This window comes from Corythoichthys intestinalis, chromosome 12 (assembly GCF_030265065.1).
Source record: "Corythoichthys intestinalis isolate RoL2023-P3 chromosome 12, ASM3026506v1, whole genome shotgun sequence".
Taxonomy (NCBI): domain Eukaryota; kingdom Metazoa; phylum Chordata; class Actinopteri; order Syngnathiformes; family Syngnathidae; genus Corythoichthys; species Corythoichthys intestinalis.
Window position 1 is genome coordinate 38,105,949 of NC_080406.1, and position 21,838 is coordinate 38,127,786.

General features: G+C 41.6%; 1 protein-coding gene across 1 annotated transcript in view; it reads right to left on the minus strand.

Moving 5' to 3' along the window:
* Positions 1 to 21,838, minus strand: part of epb41l5 (erythrocyte membrane protein band 4.1 like 5) — a 69,830-nt gene that overhangs the window by 43,183 nt on the left and 4,809 nt on the right. Inside the window, exons 2-7 of the mRNA XM_057852049.1 lie at positions 19,530 to 19,741; positions 8,733 to 8,837; positions 5,467 to 5,509; positions 5,226 to 5,304; positions 1,188 to 1,232; positions 1,015 to 1,067 (exon numbers count right to left, since the gene is read on the minus strand). Coding sequence (XP_057708032.1) covers positions 1,015 to 1,067; positions 1,188 to 1,232; positions 5,226 to 5,304; positions 5,467 to 5,509; positions 8,733 to 8,837; positions 19,530 to 19,709 — 505 coding nt within the window. The 5' untranslated portion in view covers positions 19,710 to 19,741. The remainder of the gene's footprint in view (positions 1 to 1,014; positions 1,068 to 1,187; positions 1,233 to 5,225; positions 5,305 to 5,466; positions 5,510 to 8,732; positions 8,838 to 19,529; positions 19,742 to 21,838) is intronic.

Here is a 21,838-nt window from a genome sequence, read left to right on the forward strand (position 1 = left end):
GTAAAAGTTGTTAAATTGCACACACAAATCGGACACAGTTTTGGTCACCATTTGTTCCGAAAGTGTGTTAACCTTCCACTTGTACAGTGAAACCAATCCAAAACATTGAGAGAACATACTTTCCTTCACAAATTAAAAGCATAGTGCAAGTGTCGTGACAAGGAAGGAAGCAGTTCACTAATTTAAGAAGAAAACATGCGATAACTTTGACGTGTGTTGAACTTGAAAGTGAGATGCAATGAAATCAAAGCTCCTTATCATTGGCGGAAGGAAGGAAGGACGTTGTTGACGTAACTTTCAATCTTGGAAACGTTTCCATCAGTGAGAAAAGTCTTAGCGTTTGGATAAAATGGAGGAAGAAAAAAACAAACATTTTCTTTCCTTTTTTTAAGAGATTGCAAAATGGAGAAAGGGGGAGGAAACAGAAAAGACAGCGAGGGCACTGGATTAGGAGGCCTCTGAAGAGAACGGAGCACTAATGAGCTGGCATTTACCCTTGAGTGACTCTGGAAATGTGTGTGCAAGCTGGTCACAAAGGTCCGTCAAATAGCTTATTCACGCTAAACAGTGAACAATTCAGTGGGTACTAGAAAATGTCAGGTTTTTCTCAAAATTCCTTCCACCATTAACTGCGATAGACATCCAATTCGTTTTGACTGGAGAGCTGGCAGCGTTTGATCAATGCCAAACCTTTCAAGTCAAATGGATCTGACGTACTGTATATCCTCTATATTTGGCCATGTTACGAGAAAAATGAGGCTTATCATGACTCACATGGTAATCCACACTCAAATGACACATAGGTTACATTTTATAATCTCTCCAACTAGAAAATACCAATAGGAATAGAAAAAATCTCTAAAGGACATGAAAAGATTTAACCTTTGTGAACAAACAAAATGGAATGTGGGCCAATATCCTCCGACTGGAAGCAAACAAAGGCTTTGAAGGCTAAAAGCCTAAAACCACATAAAATGTTGAGTGACAAACCCCACTTTTTTCATTCCTACTTACCCTGTAGTGAGAAGGCAGCCAACTCCACCGCTGTTTCAAATGGGCATTCTAGCCTGAAATTTTAGACAGCATTGGTAAGAGGCAGAAAAATGGGCCACAAGCTTTATTAGCTCAGATAACATGTCATGCCAAAATGTGAGTAGGGAGAAGATATCAGTGTTTAAATGGCTTACTTTCCACTGAGGATGTCTTGTTTTAATTGCAACACAAAAAGGTATCTGAAAAATGAAAATACTTATGTTATGAAACATGACCAATTTCATGTTTTGGACAACTACAGTATATACATTTTTTTAATAGCATTTGCAAAAAAAAAAATTGTACAGTGCTGGCCAAAAGTACTGTATATTCTGTCAGCTAATGCTCATTTTCTCCCAGAAAATGATTGCAATTACAAATGTTTTGGTAGTAATATCTTTATTTATTTTGCTTGCAATGAAAAAACACAAAAGAGAATGAAAAAAAAAAAATCATTTTACACAAAACTCAAAAAATGGGCCGGACAAAAGTATTGGCACCCTCAGCCTAATACTTGGTAGCACAAACTTTAGACAAAATAACTGCGAACAACTGCTTCCAGTATCCATCATGAGTTTCTTACAATGCTCTGCTAGAATTTTAGACCATTCTTCTTTGCCCAACTGCTCCAGGTCTCTGAGATTTGAAGGGCGCCATCTCCAAACTGCCATTTTCAGATATCTCCACAGGTGAACTATAGGATTCAGGTCTGGACTCATTGCTGGCAACTTTAGAAGTCTCCAGTGCTTTCTCTCAAACCATTTTCTAGTGCTTTTTGAAGTGTGTTTTGGGTCATTGTCCTACTGTAAGACCCATGACCTCTGAGGGAGACCCAGCTTTCTCACACTGGAACCTAAATTATGCTGCAAATTTTGTTGGTAGTCTTCGGACTTCATATGCACACGGTCAAGCAGTCCAGTGCCAGAGGCAGCAAAGCAACCCCAAAACATCAGGGCACCTCTGCCATTTTTTCCCTGTAAATTCTATGTTTATGCCTTTTCCCCAAAAAGCTCTACTTTTGTCTCATCTGACCAGAGAACATTCTTCCAAAACATTTTTGGCTTTCCTAGGAAAGTTTTGGCAAACTCCAGCCTGGCTTTTTTATGTCTCTGGGTCTGATGTGGGGTCTTCCTGGGTATCCTACCATAAAGTCTCTTTTCATTCAGACGCCAACGGATAGTACGGGTTTACACTGTTGTACACTCGGACTGCAGGACAGCTTGAACTTGTTTGGATGTTAGTCGAGGTTCTTTATCCACTATCCGCACAATCTTTCGTTGAAATCTCTCGTCAATTTTTATTTTCTGTCCACATCTAGGGAGGTTAGCCACAGTGCCATGGGCTTTACACTTATTGATGACACCGGTAGACTAGACATGTGCCGGTTACCGGTTTCACGGTTTACCGTGGTGTGAAAATGTCGCGGTTTCAAAACCACTAAAATTTTCCGTCATACCTTAGTACGGTATTCGCTATTTTTCATGTGCCAAAATGCAGCCGAAGTGGCTTGGTGCGGCAGCACTCACCCCTTCCCGTTTGTTGCCGTGAGTGTCAGTGATGCTATTCTGCTAAACAGCCAGCAAACCCAAAAACAAATCCTCCAAATACAAGGCGTACTTTTCTTCAACTTATTGAGCTCTCAAATCGTGGTGAAATATACAAATGAATACATTTAAAACATTGTACAATTGTATTTTTCCACGTGTGATTAGGTTCAACAGGATGTCAGTAGCACCATTAAAAAGTTCGCCAAAAACAAAACGCACATTTTCCTTTCAAATTCAATATACAAACTAACTAAAACTTACAAAGACGAATGTTAGCCTAGGCTAAGCTGGGAGACCAGCTTCGTCGAGGTTTTATGTCTCACAGCCGCTGAGCGAGAGACAAACTTGAATGAAGGGGGGAAAGAAAAAGAATCGCGTCAAAGATCGCTAATTGAGAAAGGAGGTCTCACTCCTCACTTTTTTTTGTTTTTTTTTTTAGATGAAACCTTTCCTCAACAATATTTACATTTTAACTAATTTATAAAACTAACTTATACATTTTTAACTAACTTATTAACTTATGAATTCTTTGTTCTTTTTAACACAAAGGCATGGCATCATATAGACTAGAGTTGACAAAGTGGCTGAAAATGGCGAAACTTCACTTGAGCTTCCCCCCTCAAAAAAAGTCATACAGTATATATTTTTAATTTTATTTAGAAGTCTTTTTACTCTTTTTAGCAATTATTTTGTTCTTACTCTTAATATTGAGCAACTTGAGCTGTGGCTGTGGGTATAGTCTAGGTTCTATTTATTTTAATTTTATATAAAATATTTATTTTTTGTTTATTTATTTTCACATTATATTCATGTTCCAATTTGCAAATATGTTTTGAAAAAAAATCCTGTTCAATGGAATTTTTTTTTTTTTTTAAACCCATACATCTCAAAATTTTGGAGCTATAATTGCAATACCGTGATACCGTGAAACCGCGGTATTTTTGCTCACGGTTATCGTACCGTGAAAATCTCATACCGGCACATGCCTACGGTAGACACAGGAATATTTAGGTTTTTGGAGATGGACTTGTAGCCTTGAGATCGCCCATGCTTTCTCACAATTTTCCTTCTCAATTGCTCAGATAGTTCTTTGGTCTTCTTTCTTTTCTCCACTCTCAATGTGGTGCACACAAGGACACAGGACAGAGGTTGAGTCAACTTTAATCCATTTTAACTGGCTGCAAGTGGTATTTAGTTATTGCCACTCACTGTTATGTACCACAGGCAAATTAGACAAGCATCAAATTATTTTTCAAAGGGTGCCAATACTTTTGTCTGGCCCATTTTTGGAGTTTTGTGTAAAATGATAATGATTTTGAAAAAAAAATCCATTCACTTTTGTGTTTTTTAATTGCAAGCAAAATAAATGAAGATATTACTACCAAAGCATTTGTAAGTGCAATCATTTTCTGGGAGAAATTTAGCATTATCTGACAGAATTGCAGGGGTGCCAATACTTTTGGCCAGCACTGTGAAGAGGTATTTCACGTAACGTAGACAGGAAATCCACTGCTATATTAAAATAAACAATATGACTGACTCTAAAAGCGGTAGTCAAGAGCCCCTTTCAGACTTATAGCCCGCTAAATTGCTGTGTAGGGTAATGTGGGATTTACCCGTGTCATGGCTTTCAGACATGGGGAGATGTACCTGAAATTACCCGGGTTGGACCCTTTTGACTTGTCCCGTGTTGGCGACTTGCTGCTCTCTGTGTGTGGAAGGTGGGGGGGCGGGTTTTTATTACCCGGAAATTACGTCATTTTTGGTCGGCATCGACAACAAAATAAACCACAGATTTCCAAAGATGGATGATGGACTGTCTGTTCCTCGGCTTTAAGATCCAGTAGCAATTTAATTTCGTTATGTTTCCAGTTTAATTTTGCTATCTTTCCAGTTTGTCATGTTCATAATTGCGATATTTGTTTACAGCTTTTCATCTGACTGCGAAGAAAGAGGAAATGACGATCGACCCGCCATGATATTTACGTCATCAGCCTTCGCGCTGTGACCTCAGAATTAAACGGCTCTTTTCACACATGCCGCGTCCTGGGTAAGTCCCGGACATTATACTAGGACGCGACCCGGTTAATGTCCGTGTCATCACCTCGTCAGTCGACCCGGGAAATTGCTTTCACACATAAGTGCTACCCATTTGAATCCCGGGATTTAACCAGTTCATCTTATGTCTGAAAGGGGCTCAGGATAAACATGAATGACAGTTATAAAAAATAAAAATGTTGAGGTTAGAGGTGCAAAGATTAATCGAGATCTAATCTATTGTCAAAATAAAAAACAATTTGGATAATCGATTAATTGTTTAGAGACCTACTGTAGCTTGACTTAATATCCTAAATCTTTGGAATTTTTGTCATCTACCATGAAAGTAAACTCATTATCCTTGATAGGAAAAAAAGGGTGACACCATTTCATTTATATTTTCATTTTTGTTACCAACAGCTCTGAATCAATTTATGTTTGCGCATTTTCTGGAATGTAAATTTCAAATATTGTTTTGTTATTGAATAAAGAGATGGATTCCCCCCCCCCCCGAGATTCATTGATTAATTGAAAAAATATAATTGACAGATGAATTGGTTATTATAATAATCTTGAGTTGCAGCCCTAGTTCAGGCTGTGTTACCTTACCTGGTAAGCTCCTCATGCAAGTTGTTTGGCTCAGAGGAGTAAAACTTGACTCGCATGTGAAGGCAGTATGGAGGGCCAACTAAAAAATGAAAAATTTCAGTAGCGCTAATATTAAATAAATAAATAAATAAATAAATAAAAAACAACAACACAGCCAGATGAGTAATTCACAGAAAAACATTTTTTTCTAACTTGCTTATTAAAATGTCAAGTGAAAAATAACTAGGAAGGCTACACTTACTTTTCACTTGCTTTTTGATACTTTTTGTGATATCCAGCCAATGCTGAAACAAACAAACAAAAAAAAATCATTTCACTCCGTTGCAAAACATCAACACACCAAAAAAATCAAATGGTTTACTTATTAAACTTGAGCCAACCTCCACCCACTTTACTTTGTTCTAGACCAGACATGAAGGAGGCATGAAGGAAGTCAAGAGAGGAAAAGCTGGCGACTGTGATGGAGCACGTGTAAAGTGAGTGAAAGAGCGAGGAACTGGGAGCACCGTGGAGTCCTCTCCCCCGCATTCCTCCTTTCAGCCTGAGACAACCTCCAGCCCTCAATGATGTGTCCCTCCCCCCTCTTCTAAATCTTTCCCACTTTTTTTTTTTTTAAATGGTGTGAAGCATCGGTTTTACAGACACACCAATCATTACAAACAAGTCTGGGTTTAAAAAGCACCTGATTTTCCAAGATGACACAAGCGCCAGAAATAATCCCTTTAGTCGGAATTAACAATGGTTCACTACCATTGAGGCAATAGAGCTCCTATCCATTTGGACTTTGAGGTTTCACTGCCAACCCTCCCTGTCCAAATGGATTGGACCTTTATTGCCTGTCAATGGCAGTCAATTAGTTAATTGCTTAATACTGTCATCAAAGTCCAGCCAAAATCAATTAAATGATGATTATTGATTTTTGTTCAACACATTAATGTACTGTACTTCCCAACCAGTTTCACAGGGTTAGCATAAAACACATTAAAAGCTTATTGCAAGATACAAGATTTCTAATCAACATAACGAGCACATTGCCACGATCGACAATGGACTATTAGCAAAATGAACAATCAGAGGGGATGGTTATTATGAAAAAAAAAAAAAAAAAAAAAAAAAAACGAATCATTACAAAATTTGAATGTCAAAAATTGATATTCGATATTTTCTGCGTCCTATATGGTATACTGGGGACGGGTTTCAATAAGCTTCGGCTTCTCGCGTCAGCCCTTTTCTTTTCGGGTTAAATTAATTGTAAACACATATAAATGCTTTATGTTTCTTTGGATTTGTCATGCCTGAAGGGAAAATAAATAAATCAACTAAAAAACAACTCGGTATTATGCTCAACTTGTGCTTCTGTGCTTAAAGTATTGGTCTTAAAGGGGAAGTTCAGGATTTTTGACACTTTAGGCCTAATCTTCAAATTAGCGAGGGTCTAATTAGTCGGTGAAGTTGATTTCAACAAATTCCGTGTAGTTTGTTAGTTATTTGTTACTTTCAGGGCTCCGGAGTGGCTAAGCTAGCGCGAGTCTTTTGGACCTTCTTAGCATGACAATAAAAACAACATATGCAAACATGAAAATCATCGATGACCCATGGAATCAATCGTGTTGGCTATATTTTCAGGATAAAGTTATTAAAACTTAACATTGCATGTCAATAATTGCAGTATGAATGGCTACATTTGTAATCCAGAAGCCCTGCAGAGGAGCAGAGTGGAGTGATATTACATCGTTTTTTTCACTGCTGATTTTTTATGTAGTAGCCAGCAGCAAGTAACCAGTTTATATTGTTCCTCGTTCTTCATTGGAAATTTGTGGAAACTTTCCTATGCCCATTTCCTCTGTCTGTTTCAACAACCTATAAATGCACATTTTGCCATGTTGCCGTCTGTCAGTTAACCCAGCAGACTGATGTTGCATTCGAGGAAGGTGGGAAGTCAGAGTTTCCAACCTCCGATCTGGAAAAATATCATTGGAACGCCTCCACTATTTGATCGCTTACGAGAAGGCAGGTTTGCTAGAGCAGGGGTTTTCAACCCAGTCCTCAAGGCACACTGTGGGTCCTGGTTTTTGTTCCAGCCGATCCAGCAGAGACAGTTGAACCAATGAGGCTTCTGCTAAAACAAGCCACACCTGACTGCAATCAACTGATTGCACTTGTAAAACACCAGATTGGGGAAAAAGTGTTGTCATCTTGTTTGGTAAGAATGAAATCCTGCACCCACAGTGTGCCTTAGTGGAATAGGTTGGGGACCCCTGTGCTAGAGGTCAAAATGTCTTTTGATGGTCAAAATAAAAAACAACTTGTCGCGATCAGCCATCTTTGCTGTTTACATTCGCTTAGAACGCTTTAAGGTCGCAATTGGTACCTTCCGAGCCGGATAAGTCCGACTTCGCACCCTCCTCGAACGCTGCGTGAGCACGAGTGGCCAAAGAACTCCTCTCTATTGTGGTCTTTTTACGTTTAAAAAAAAAAAAAAAAAAAAAAGTCCTGCAGAATGAACTGAAGTTTGGTGTGAGATCGTTTTAGCCGCATGAGTGTTTTGGAACAATGATCTGTGTTTTGAATTTATTTGACTAATTGGCTCTGTTTAGATCTGTATCATTTTTTTATTGGCATGCTATGAAGGTGCCATTGACTTGCGCTAGCTTAGCCACTCAGGAGCCCTGAAACTAACAAATATCTTCCAAACTGCACGGAATTTGTTGAACTCATCTCCACCGACTAACTAAACCCCTGCTAACTAGAAGATTAAGCCTAATGTCAAAAACTCTGAACTTCCGCTTCAACCTGGGTTGGACAAACCTCAGGGGATGGTTAAGTAAGTCCAAGGGGTTTGGTTGAGATTAAAAAACGCAAGCTCAATATGGGGATGAAGACCGCTGACTCATTTGCACCCAATCAACAGGCTTTGTTCCATTTCATTCAACTGCTAGTCCTCTACGTAACGGGAAGGAAAAACTGGTTTGCTCAGTGGAAGGTTGACTCACACTTGGAATGAAGTACAGCAGACCCGCCACAAGTCAGTCTGCTAGGGCACAGTTTTGTTGTTCCAGTACGCTGCAGATCTACCAAATTTCAAAACGTGCAGCGTGGACAGTTTGGCACAAAAAAACAAGTCGCATTTCATGCCACTAAAATACGGGTTCGGTGAAGGTGATTGTAAAATTTACAGAGTTCGGTACCTTTAGTAAGGTAAAGAACCACTGGCAAAACTGTTAGTAAGATTGGAAATTGTAACCATGCTACCCCAACAATTGTTTGTGGTATGTCTTGCATATTTCATAACTGTATGCCATCATATTTTTTATTTACCATTTCCAAATATAAATATCATTCAGTAGTATGGCCTGACTGTGACGAATGATACATGTTTATGTGTGCTACGGGTTTTCATTATCACAGTTGTTGCCCAAGATTTTACTGTAATTCTTGACAATTGTACAGTATTTTGAGAAAGATGAACTTGTTTAAATTTGTGGAAAAGAAAAGAAGGTGTGTTACTGGAACTTGTGCAGAGTCCATGAAGCGCAGTCCGAAGTAGTCTTTTTCTACTATGTCCAGGTGGTACATGATCTGGTCAAACAGCTCCTCACCTTTGGCTTTTTTCTGATGAAAAAGCGCACGAAAAGAAAGAAACTGAGCAGTTACTTTGTGTTTCACAGTGCTAAATCACTTCTTTATTTAAGTCAGAACATGCTGCAAGCAAAAAACAAAAGAGTAGAAATTCTGTTTTTTTCCCATTGTGTTCATTTTGTGGTTATTGTGATTTATTTTGTGTTTTTTTATTTATTTCACTGAATACAGGTATGAGTAAATCTTCCAAATAGCCTGAATAGGAGTTGCCTTTTCTAACAAGGCTGTACCAGTTACTGCCTGTGCTCTGCCCGGGACTGGAAGATCTCTTCCTCACATACATACACGCACAGACATTTGTCTTCCGAACCTCAACTTGAGGCATGGCGACAGTGTTGCCATGACGATGAGAGGGTTTAAGTGCCCCAGACAGCTTGGAGCTAAGTGAAATAGGGGAAGCTTGACTCACCATGTGATCACCTGAATATTTGTGGCTATTCAACAGTCATTTCACGCGAAATGTTTTTTTTAAACATTTTTTATCCTAGAACAAAAATGACATTATCTAATACAATCACACACACACACAAAAAAAATAATAATTTTGAAGGTTTCTTTTTTTCATGTAAATACCCCTTTTTAAATTTCACTGTGTAACCACTGTTAGGACACGACCCGTCATCAGTGACCAATGTTTGTTCACACACACAGTTAATAGTGCAGCTCAAGGGGGGTGAATTGGCAAAACCGAGGAGGCATACTGCGCCCCTACAGTACCCTCGGGAGGGAAATAGAGAGAGTACAAAGGACTGATTGTGCATGTGTGTTTGTGTGTGAGCATGTGTGCCATGCTTTGTTACAGTGCTTCAAGTTTTTTGTTCACTTCTTTTTTCTCTCGGCATGTGATCACACTAATGTGTCTCCATCATTGAGTCAGAGGGGTGCAATTTAGACAATTGATAAAGATCTATCGAAATGTTGAATCAATGAAACAACTATGGAAGAAAAAAAATGGGAAATACAAACCGGTTTCACAACTGTGGTCATGCAAAATGATTTCCTGTCTCGAAAGTCTAAAACTCAATGATGTAGCATAGAACAGTTCTAAAGTGATTAGGTCAGGACCATCAGGTGAAGCAACACCCTTGAGCTCTAGAAAATGCCATAAACAACCACAGTGCAGCTCGGCCTCTGGCTTGTAGATGTCATGACTTGACAATATGCGTCCAGCAGTATGCCAGCCAACTCATTTGAGTCGGCATCACACAAACAGGAACTTGGATTGACTGCTCATATTACCCAATAGTAATACCATCTAATTAGTGAGCTGCACATACTACATGCGTTGTCACGTGAAACTGCAAGAACCCCTTGTAATCAACCTAAAGAAATTTCAAGAAATTCCATCCATCCATCCATTATCTTCCGCTTGTTCCGGGGTCGGGTCGCGGGGGCAGCAGCTTTAACAGGGAAGCCCAGACTTCCCTCTCCCCAGCCACTTCAACCAGCTCCTCCGGCGGGATCCCAAGGCGTTCCCAGGCCAGTCGAGAGACATAGTCTCTCCAGCGTGTCCTGGGTCGTCCCCGGGGCCTCCCGCCGGTGGGACATGCCCGGAACACCTCTCCAGGGAGGCGTCCGGGAGGCATCCGAACCAGATGCCCGAGCCACCTCAGCTGGCTCCTCTCTACGCGGAGGAGTAGCGGCTCGACACCGAGTCCCTCCCGGATGACCGAGCTTCTCACCCTATCTCTAAGGGAGAGCCCGGACACTCTACGGAGGAAACTCATTTCGGCCGCTTGTATCCGGGATCTTGTTCTTTCGGTCACGACCCAAAGCTCGTGACCATAGGTGAGGGTAGGAACGTAGATCGACTGGTAAATCGAGAGCTTTGCCTTTCGGCTCAGCTCCTTCTTCACCACTACGGACCGGTGCAGAGTCCGCATTACTGCAGACGCTGCACCGATTCGCCTGTCGATCTCCCGCTCCCTCCTTCAGTCACTCGTGAACAAGACCCCAAGATACTTGAACTCCTCCACTTGGGGCAGGATCTCATCCCCGACCCGGAGAGGGCACTCCACCCTTTTCCGACTGAGGACCATGGTCTCGGATTTGGAGGTGCTGATCTTCATCCCAACCGCTTCACACTCAGCTGCGAACCGCTCCAGTGAGAGTTGGAGGTCACGGCTTGATGAAGCCAACAGCACTAAATCATCTGCAAAAAGCAGAGATTCAATGCTGAGGTCACCAAACCGGACCCCCTCAACGCTTCGGCTGCGCCTAGAAATTCTGTCCATAAAAATTATGAACAAAATCGGTGACAAAGGGCAGCCTTGGCGGAGTCCAACCCTCACTGGGAACGAATTTGACTTACTGCCGGCAACGCGGACCAAACTCTGACACCGGTCGTACAGGGACCGAACAGCCCTTATCAAGGGGCTCGGTACCCCGTACTCCCGGAGCACCCCCCACAGGACTCCCCGAGGCACATGGTCGAACGCCTTCTCCAGATCCACAAAACACATGTAGACTGATCGGGCGAACTCCCATGCACCCTCGAGGACCCTGCCGAGGGTGTAGAGCTGTTCCACTGTTCCACGGCCGGGACGAAAACCACACTGCTCCTCCTGAATCCGAGATTCGACTTCTCGGCGGACTCTCCTCTCCAGCACCCCTGAATAGACTTTACCAGGGAGGCTGAGGAGTGTGATCCCTCTATAATTGGAACACACCCTCCGGTCCCCCTTCTTAAAAAGGGGGACCACCACCCCGGTCTGCCAATCCAGAGGCACTGTCCCCGATGTCCACGCGATATTGTAGAGACGTGTCAGCCACGACACCCCTACAACATCCAGAGCCTTCAGGAACTCCGGGCGGATCTCATCTACCCCCGGAGCCTTGCCACCGAGGAGCTTTCCAACCGCCTCAGTGACTGCAACCCCAGAGATCGAAGAGCCCACCACGGAGTCCCCAGACTCTGCTTCCTCAAAGGAAGGCATGTCGGTGGAATTGAGGAGGGCCTCGAAGTATTCTCCCCACCGGCTCACGACGTCCCGAGTCGAAGTCAGCAGTACACCATCTTCACTATACACAGTGTTAATGGTGCACTGCTTTCCCCTCCTCAGGCGCCGGATGGTGGACCAGAATTTCCTCGAGGCCGTCCGGAAGTCGTTTTCCATGGCCTCGCCGAACTCCTCCCATGTTCGGGTTTTTGCCTCGGCGACCGCCGAAGCCGCAGTCCGCTTGGCCAGCCGGTACCTGTCAGGTGCCTCCGGAGTCCCACAGGCCAAAAAGGCCCGATAGGCCTCCTTCTTCAGCTTGACGGCATCCCTTACCGCTGGTATCCACCAGCGGGTTCGGGGATTGCCGCCACGACAGGCACCAACCACCTTACGGCCACAGCTCTGATCGGCCGCCTCAACAATGGAGGTGCGTAACATGGCCCACTCGAACTCAATGTCCCCCACCTCCCCCGGGACAAGGGAGAAGTTCTGCCGGAGGTGGATGTTGAAACTTTCTGACAGAGGATTCTGCCAGACGTTCCCAGCAGACCCTCACAATACATTTGGGCCTGCCAGGTCTGGCCAGCATCTTCCCCCGCCATCGGAGCCAACACACCACCAGGTGGTGATCAGTTGACAGCTCCGCCCCTCTCTTCACCCGAGTGTCCAAAACATGCGGCCGCAAGTCCGATGACACGATTACGAAGTCGATCATCGAACTGCGGCCTAGGGTGTCCTGGTGCCAAGTGCACATATGGACACCCCTATGTTTGAACATGGTGTTCATTATAGACAAACCGTGACGAGCACAGAAGTCCAATAACAGAACACCACTCGGGTTCTGATCGGGGGGGCCGTTCCTCCCAATCACGCCCCTCCAGGTCTCACTGTCATTGCCCACGTGAGCGTTGAAGTCCCCCAGTAGAACGAGGGAGTCCCCAGAGGGGGCGCTCTCTAGCACACCCTCCAAGGACTCCAAAAAGGGTGGGTATTCTGAACTGCTGTTCGGTGCATAAGCGCAAACAACAGCTAGAACCCGTCCCCCCACCCGAAGGCAGAGGGAGGCTACCCTCTCGTCTACCGGGGTAAACCCCAACGTACAGGCGCCAAGCCGGGGGGCAATAAGTATGCCCACACCTGCCGGCGCCTCTCACCATGGGCAACTCTAGAGTGGAAGAGAGTCCAACCCCTCTCGAGAGGATTGGTACCAGAACCCAAGCTGTGTGTGGAGGAGAGTCCGACTATATCTAGTCGGAACTTCTCTGCCTCACACACCAGCTCAGGCTCCTTCCCTGCCAGAGAGGTGACATTCCATGTCCCAAGAGTTAGCTTCAGCAGCTGGGGGTCGGACCGCCAAGGCCCCCGCCTTTGGCTGCCGCCCAGCTCCCTACGCACCAGACCCCTTTGGCCCCTCCCACAGGTGGTGAGCCCATGGGAAGGGGAACCCACGTTGCCTTTTCGGGCTGAGCCCGGCCGGGCCCCATGGGGACAGGCCCGGCCACCAGACGCTCGCCTTCGAGCCCCACCTCCAGGTTCAAGAATTCTTTACTGCTTTTTACCTATGAGCGCATATGGAGATATTTTGACACAAGTATATTAGAGATTAAACAATAGCTACGTTAGCATGTAGCCAGTAGTCAGATTACGGGCAATAGTTGTGTTTTTAAAACCTTTGGAATATCCCATTTAGAGGGGCCAGCGTACAGGGTTATAATTAGAGGTGGGAATCTTTGGGCACCTAACGATTCGATTATGATTCAGAGGCTACGATTCGATTATAAATCGATTATTGATGACACCCCCTGCTATTAGCTTCTTTTAATGTTTTGTACATTAGTTACTAAAACTGTTAAAAAAAAAAAAAAAGCCTTGCAGGCTTAAATAAACGACTATTTCAGTATCAAGTTAACAGTTAAAAACAATAAATAATATACTCAAATCCCCATTCTGTATCAGCAGCTTTAAACTACATTAAATTAATTTAATGTTGTGAATCAGTCGTTAAAGTTGATAAAATTGCTCCCGTTATTCCATAATTTCCCTTTTGTCTACTTTCGACATGTGAAAGTTTTAAAACTATTTTAAAGATAGATTCAAGTCAATATTTTACCGATTTAGGAGTATTTTAGATAAAAAGTTAATTAGGTTCACTTGGAAGGTTCGCTACAACCGCCTTGCAGGGAAGTCTACTGCTTTAAGATGGCGGACGTTAGGCCTGAACGATATATCGTTTAAACATCGCCATCGCGATGTGCGCATGTGCAATAGTCCCATCGCAAGGACGTGCGATAGTTTTTTAATTTCATTTTTTTTAATCCACAAACGTTTGTTTTGAGGAAGGAGAGGGGAAAAAAAGCGCACAGCTTCTCTTTCTCTCCAGCAAGTCATCGGCTCCTCCCCCTCCCCCTGCAACAGCGGAGTGGAGGGAGGAGGGGCCAAACAGCAGAGCGGAGGGAGGAGGGCCCGTTCTCAAAGTGAAAGCAAGCAATCAACACGTTGGAGGAGCAAGGAAGACTGTATCCAAAAGGAGTTTTGGAAGTATTTTGGCAAGAACAAGACTATAAGGGACAAAAAACAGCCCTGTTGACAGTGCCTCGCCATGGTTGCCTCAACAAGAAGTAATCTGTCAAACATGTGGGACCATTTAAAACGCAGGTATCTATGCATTCCTGCTACGAGCTCCCCATCAGAGGCTTTTTAGCACAGGTGGGAACATTGTTACGTGCCAACGTTATTGTCTCAAGCCTGCTATAGTGGATAAACTAATAGTCTTGGCCAAAAACCTATGAGACCCAGTTGAGAATTGCTGAGCAAGGAAGGTGGACGATATGCAGACAAATACATAACACAGCTGAAGGAATGTCTTTTCTTCTTTTAATGTGACAGCTATCAGGAAGGCAGGAAATTTGGGAGTTAAAATGGTTCTGTTATTCATCACAGTTATTTGCAGTTATTCAGTTCAATTATTTACAAGTTCAATTGAGTTTGTTTCTTTTATATTTAAATTTATTGTAAACCGTATTTTTCAAATAACTATATATAGTACAGCTGCACATAAAGTTTTGATACTTAATATTTTTGTTGAAATATTTTTACAACTTTGTTGCCGTTTTGCAGTTTTATATTGTTATATTTTGTGTAAACAACTCAGGGGACTAATGCACTTGCACTTTTATTAGTCAGATTTAATATTTAAGTTCAAATATGTTGACAACTTTGTTGTTTAACTGAGGTTTTTATGTATTGTTATAGTTTGTGAACTCTTTTGTCATATTTAATATTTTTGTTCAAATATGTTGACAACTTTGTTGTTTTACTGAGGTTTTTATTTATTGTTATAGTTTGTGAACAACTCTTTTATTTGTCATATTTAATATTTTTGTTCAAATATGTTGACAACTTTGTTGTTATTTTACAGAAGTTTTTATTTGTTATATTTTGTCAAAAACTAAGGGGACGAATGCACCTGCTCTTTTATTTATCATTTAATGTATTTGCTGCTGTTGAAGTGTAAAATATTGTATTCAATAAATGATCTATTTTGTGCAGACATGACTTCCTGGATACCTTCATACAGAAATCTTCATCATTAACAAATTAAACGGTATTATATGAATACACTGTGGTTACGGTGTGTTATGTGAAGTATTTCCAAACAGCTATTCAAGTCATTTAGTGAAAATTTCTTTAAAAAAGATAGTTTTTTTTTTTTTTTGATATCGCAATATAATATCGCAATATATTGCAAACCTAAAAAAAATCGCGACAATAGTTTTTTCCAATATCGTTCAGGCCTAGCGGACGTTTACTAACGCCCGCATCTAGCTTTCTGTACATGTGCTACTGACGCCACCAAGTCTATTTTGCATCTAGTCCTATATAAATATGATATCTACCGTACCATTATGTGGACATACTTTGAAGCAGCTGTCAGCAGCAGTCAGGTATGTTGTTGTTTTTTTATCTCGCAGCATGAGTTGAGCTAGAGCCGTGAGTTGAGCATTGGCATTACCCGAGGGGCCGGGTAATGACAAGCATGATGTTTAGCTACTCTCGCTCCGTTCCTCACTGCGTCCCGAAGACCGCGCGGCGCGCTGAGTGTGTTTTACTTCCGCTTTACTTGACATATTTCAATAATCGGAATTTGGATGTTTGTGAATCGTTCTCGAATCTTCCACGGCCGAATCGCAAATAATCTAAGAATTGGAAATTTCGCACACCTCTAGTTGTAATCATTCAAAATACTCCTGTCCAAAATGTTTTTCAGTTGTGATGCAGCAATAACTACCGTAATTTTCCGACTATAGAGCGCACCTGGATAGAAACTGCACTGCCCAGATTTCTCATAATTTCAGAAAATATCCAGATACAGTGGTACCTCGACATACGATCGCTCAGACACACGATCTTTTCGACATCTGACGTAAAATTTGACTCGCCATTTGTTTATACATCCGATGACATGCTCGAAATCCGACGATTTATTGACAGCCCCGCATTTTCTTTGTTTTCTCGCTAGACGGACGCACGGCGGATTTTCTTGTGAGAGAAATCAACATGTGTTCCAAGAATGTTAGTGCAGGTGGTTTAAAAAAGCTGACGCTTTCCAGTGAAATGAAGATGGAAATGATAGAAAAATATGTCTGTGAACTGGCTCGACAATACAGCCGTAGAATGTCTATGATCTCGACAGTCCTCCTCCGACCTCCGTTCGCCAGTCCTTTTGCGTCTTTAGTCTTAAGGTGACAATTATCATTGTGGTAACATCGCCAAAGAAATCACCAGCTTTGTCAGGTTTTTACACATTTAACTTGTGCAACACAACACGTCTACTGTCCGCCGCAGCTGACGCCAAGTTTGCCAACGACAGAAAATGAAAAGTGAAAGTAAAGACTTTAATGCACCTCACTTATTCAGCCACGCGGTGCGTTCAGGTACACCACGCAAAACACAACCGCAGCATTAGAACCTGATTCGTTACATTATTGCAGGTATTATTATTATTTATGTTATTACTCCGATTTTTATCAATAAATTATTTGTTTTGCTCTGTGTAATTGCTACTTGCTATAGTACCAGCAGTGTTTATGAAGGATTTAGTGTAGGTTTTCTGGCTGTGGAACGAATTAATGGAATTATAATGTATTCTTATGGGAAAATCCCGCTCGACATACGACCATTTACAAACAAGGTCCTGGAAAAAATTTACTTCATATGTAGAAGTACCACTGTACACTGCACCTGACTTTTGACCTGAATTTTTCTGACCCTCCTGTAAAAAAATTCATGGGGGAAATATTAACTAACATGTCGTTAGTTAGTTAGTTAAATGGACTTACGACCGCCCCCCCCCACCCCCTAAAGATTTTCTCCTCGGATCTACACAATTCACGTAGGTCACCCTTTTTTACTTCAAAACGCCGAATTTCGCCGAAAGGTGAGTGATTTTCATGGCTGCATAATACAGTGAGGACAGCTGCGGCTTATAGTCCAGCGCGGCTCATCTATGAACAAATGTCGTTTTCGTGTCAAATTTGGTGGGTGGCGGCTTATAGTCAGGTGCGCCTTATAGTGCGGAAATTACAGTAATTAGGGTTTTTAAATACCAGAAACTTGGCATATCTGGATTTTTGAAAAATGTTCACATGGCCTGGCAAAACCTGGCTAGTGCCAAAAAAAACAATTATTGGCATTAGAGCTGAAACGAGTACTCGAGCAACTCGAGTAACTCGAGTTTAAAAACTGATCCGATTCACCTCGAGTAATCGTTTATTTTGACAGCTCTAAGCATCACGTTTTGCTCGGACTACTTTTAATGCGGGACAACGCGCTGTCACGTGCGGAGAGGAAGAAGGGGGAAAAAAAAACTTACTGCAGCCGACAGCCGCCACAAACGACGCCGACGTTGCTAAATACTAGCCCGCACGATGCTACGTTGGTACAGGTAGCGTCTCATAGAGATCACATGTATGTTGAACTAGATGCTAAATGACAGACTCGGCCGCGTCTGGGCAGCTTTAGTAAACAGCCGCCATCTTAAAGCAGTAGAGCGCTAAGCGCTAATAAATAAGATTAACGTTACTGTTCTGAAGTAACGTTAGCCCTGCGGAGGGCTAGGTTTCTATTAATTATGACCACTGTCGATGCTTGGCTAACGTGTCTTACATACAGGCTTTAACATAACATAGCATTGTGGAGTGATGAGGGTGTAAAATAAAAACCTAATCATGCTAACTATCAATTTTAGCTCAGTAGTCATTGCTGGGTAAAACACCAAGTAGCACTGGTGCTAATGTGCTCCAATACAGCCTGTATCATACATTTATTTTGAACACTGCAAAAACTCAAAATCCTATCAGGACTTGCAGTTTAGACTAACTTAAAACTTAACTAGAACTTAAAAATGGCTTGACACAAAGAGAAATTCAATTGAAAGACGTGGGAAAAAATCCAAACTTTTAAGTGATGTGTGTTATCAAGCGTAACGGCATTTTTAGGTAAGATATATATATATTTTTTTGTAATAAGATCTAAAGTTTTTTGAGTCAAAGCAGTGAATTAGTCTTTTTTTTTTTTTTTTTTTTTTTTTTTTTTTTAATTCTAGTTACATCTGAGATGCAATTGTTGGCTGTTTTCAACAATATACATCGAAATAAAGACATTGATTGACTGAAAATGGTTCAAAATTAGATGAAATGTCTTGTTTTCTCATGTATATTTATAATTGCTCTTCACCTAAAAATATATTTGTTTTATCCGATTACTCGATTAATCGATAGAATTTTCAGTCGATTACTCGATTACTAAAATATTCGATAGCTGCAGCCCTAATTGGCATATTTGACCAGTGCCCCAAGCTGGATTACAGCTGACCTTCAAAGCTCAACTGTAACTACATTTCTGGACCAAAGCCGCAAATATTTTGAAGAAAAATAAGCAGGTCAAGTATGATGAAAATACCTAGCTTGGGGGGCAGACGAGGGGAGTCATGCAAGAAAACCTGTCTGGACAGTGCATGCACAAATTGCCGCAAAAACGGGTATAAAGTCCCAAATTATCTAAGTTTTTTTTGCCACATAGAAGAAGAAACCCAACTTATGTGCAGACAATTTCCGGAAAAGTAAATATATACTCAATAAGAAGTTATACAAAGAAGGAAACCTCAACAGTTCTACATTTGAACTACAAGAAACAAATTAAAACGGATGATTATAAATACTTTTAAATGCATACGTGAGGCAGAAAACATTTTTTTTATGAATTAAGAGGAAAAAAAGAGGAAACGACAAAGCAAAGCTCAGAGTCAAAAAGGCAGCAAGAGTGAAGTCTGCCATCTGAGTGTCAACCTGGTGACGAACTCAGCGTGTCATGTGACGCTGTCATGTGATTAAGCGTGTTGTCCAGAGAGGATCATGGAATTACAGGTGATCAGCCACTGAAGCATACACACCCACATGTGAATAAGCTCCGAGGGGCTATGCTTCTAATACAACAACATGGTGGTCAACACTGTAACACCTAGGCCTGGGCGATATATCAATTTTATAAATTAACATTTTTCTATGGCGAATGATTAAAAAAAAATTATTCAATCTGTTTTGTTATTGTTTGTTTTTGCCAATTATTCCAATTACAACTTACCAACTACCAAAAATTCAACAGAATATTCCAGGAGACAGAATACAAATGCAAGAAAAAAACAAAAATAAGAGTCTGTCCATCTTACCGGCAGGTCGACGCTGACATCGGTCCCGTCCAACAAGGACACACGGCAAGTAATGATGGACTTGGCATCACCAGCAGCCGGAATGTGTGTTGTAGCGCGCTGGGCCTCCCGTAGCCGTGTTTTTTCTGCATGTTTGCGGATGGAGCGTCGCCCCAGGGTCCTTCGCAGGAAACTCAGCATGCTGGCAGTGAGGGAGGTTCACACTACGCCACCTGCATCACACAAGCGTGATTAAAAGACAGGCGCAGGTAATGAAACAGACGGAAGCAGTAGTGTAAGGTGGCATAGGTATACAATATAGATGGTAGGGGTGTGGCAGTACAGTGGTATGAAAAAGTATCTGAACCTTATGGAATTTCTCACATTTCTGCATAAAATCACCATCAAATGTGATCTGATCTTTATCAAAATCACACAGATGAAAAAACAGTGTTTTAACTAAAACGACCCAAACATTTATAGGCTTTCGTATTTTAATGAGGATAGTATGCAAACAATGACAGAAGGGGGAAAAATAAGTAAGTGAACCATTAATTCAATATTTTGTGGCCCGCTCTATGGCAGCAATAACTTTAACCAGACGCTTCCTGTAGCTGCAGATCATTTTGGCACATCGATAAGGACTAATCTTGGCCCATTCTTCTCGACAAAACTGCATTACATCAGTCAGATTCCTGGGATGTCTGGCATGAATTGCTGTCTTTAGGTCATGCCACAGCATCTCAATGGGGTTCAAGTTTGGACTTTGACTTGGCCACTCCAGAATGTGTATTGTGTTCTTCTGAAACCATTCTGAAGTTGGTTTACTTCTGTGTTTTGGATCATTGTCTTGTTGCAGCATTTATTCTCTTTTTAGCTTTAACTGTCTCACAATAGGCCTCAGGTTTTCCTGCATAACATCCTGATAAACTTCTGAATTCATTATTCCATTAATGATTGCAAGTTGTCCAGGCCCTGAGACAGCAAAACAGCCCCAAAACATGAATCTCCCTCAACCATGCTTCATGAGGTGTTGATGTTGGGGAGTTGTTCCATTTTTACTCCACACATGACGTTGTGTGTTACTCCCAAACAATTTAACTTTGGTTTCATCAGTCCACAAAATATTTTGCCAAAACTTCTGCAGAGTGTCCAAGTGCATTTTTGCCAACATTAAACGAGCAACAATGTTTATTTTTAGACAGCAGTGGCTTCCTCCATGAACTCCTCCCATGAACACCATTCTTGTCCATAGTTTTACCTAAAGTTGATGTGTGCACAGAGATATTGGACTGTGCCTGTGATTTGTGAAAGGTCTTTAGCAGACACGCTAGGGTTCTCTTTTACCTCTCTGAGTGTTCTGCGCTGAACTCTTGGCGTCATCTTTTGTGGACGGCCACTCCTTGGGAGAGAAGCAACAGCGCCAAACTCTCTCCATTTTTAGACACCTTCTCTGACTGTTAATTGATGAGCATCCGGACTTTTAGAGATGGTTTTGTATGCTTTCCCAGCTTTATACAAATCAACAATCCTTGATCGCAGGTCATCAGACAGCTCTTTTGACCGAGCAATGATGCACATCAAGACAATTCTTACCAGGTGTGTGTTTTATAGTGGGCAGGGCAGCTTTAAACCACTAATCAGTGATTGGGCAAACACCTGACTTAAACTGTTTGGTAAAAATTGGTTTCAATTGCTCTTGAGTCTCTTTAGGCAAAGGGTTCACTTATTTTACCACCCTTCTGTCATTGTTTGCATGCTATCCTCATTAAAGTATTAAAACCTATAAATGTCTCGCTGATTTTAGTTAAAGCAGACAGTGTTTTTACATCTTTGTGATTTTCACAAAGATGATCTCATTTGATGGTGATTTTATGAAGATGTGTGAGAAATTCCAAAAGGTTCAGATACTTTTTCATACCACTGTATATGAATAATGATCATTTTTATTGCGATAGGTTATCGATATGCTCCTGCCAAGAATTGAGACAATATTTGTAAAAAGGTTCCCCTTTTTAATAAAAGAACCGACAGGCTGCTAACACAACTTCCCACTCCAAAAGTGTGCATGTTAAAAAGACATTCATTTTTTAACAAGAGTGCTGCAATAATAGTGTTGCTGTATTTATTTACAGAAATGTTGGACTTTAACATTCTCACTGTGTGTGAGGAAGAGGTTTATGACAGATTGTCTGTGAAAGTGCAAATATAAACATTTTTCCATTTAGAAATATCTTTCATGGTTGTTTCACTGAATATCACAGGTTGCTTTTCTGACTCATGTATCGATATTGTTGTATCACCATATTTTGATACTTGTCCCCCCCCCA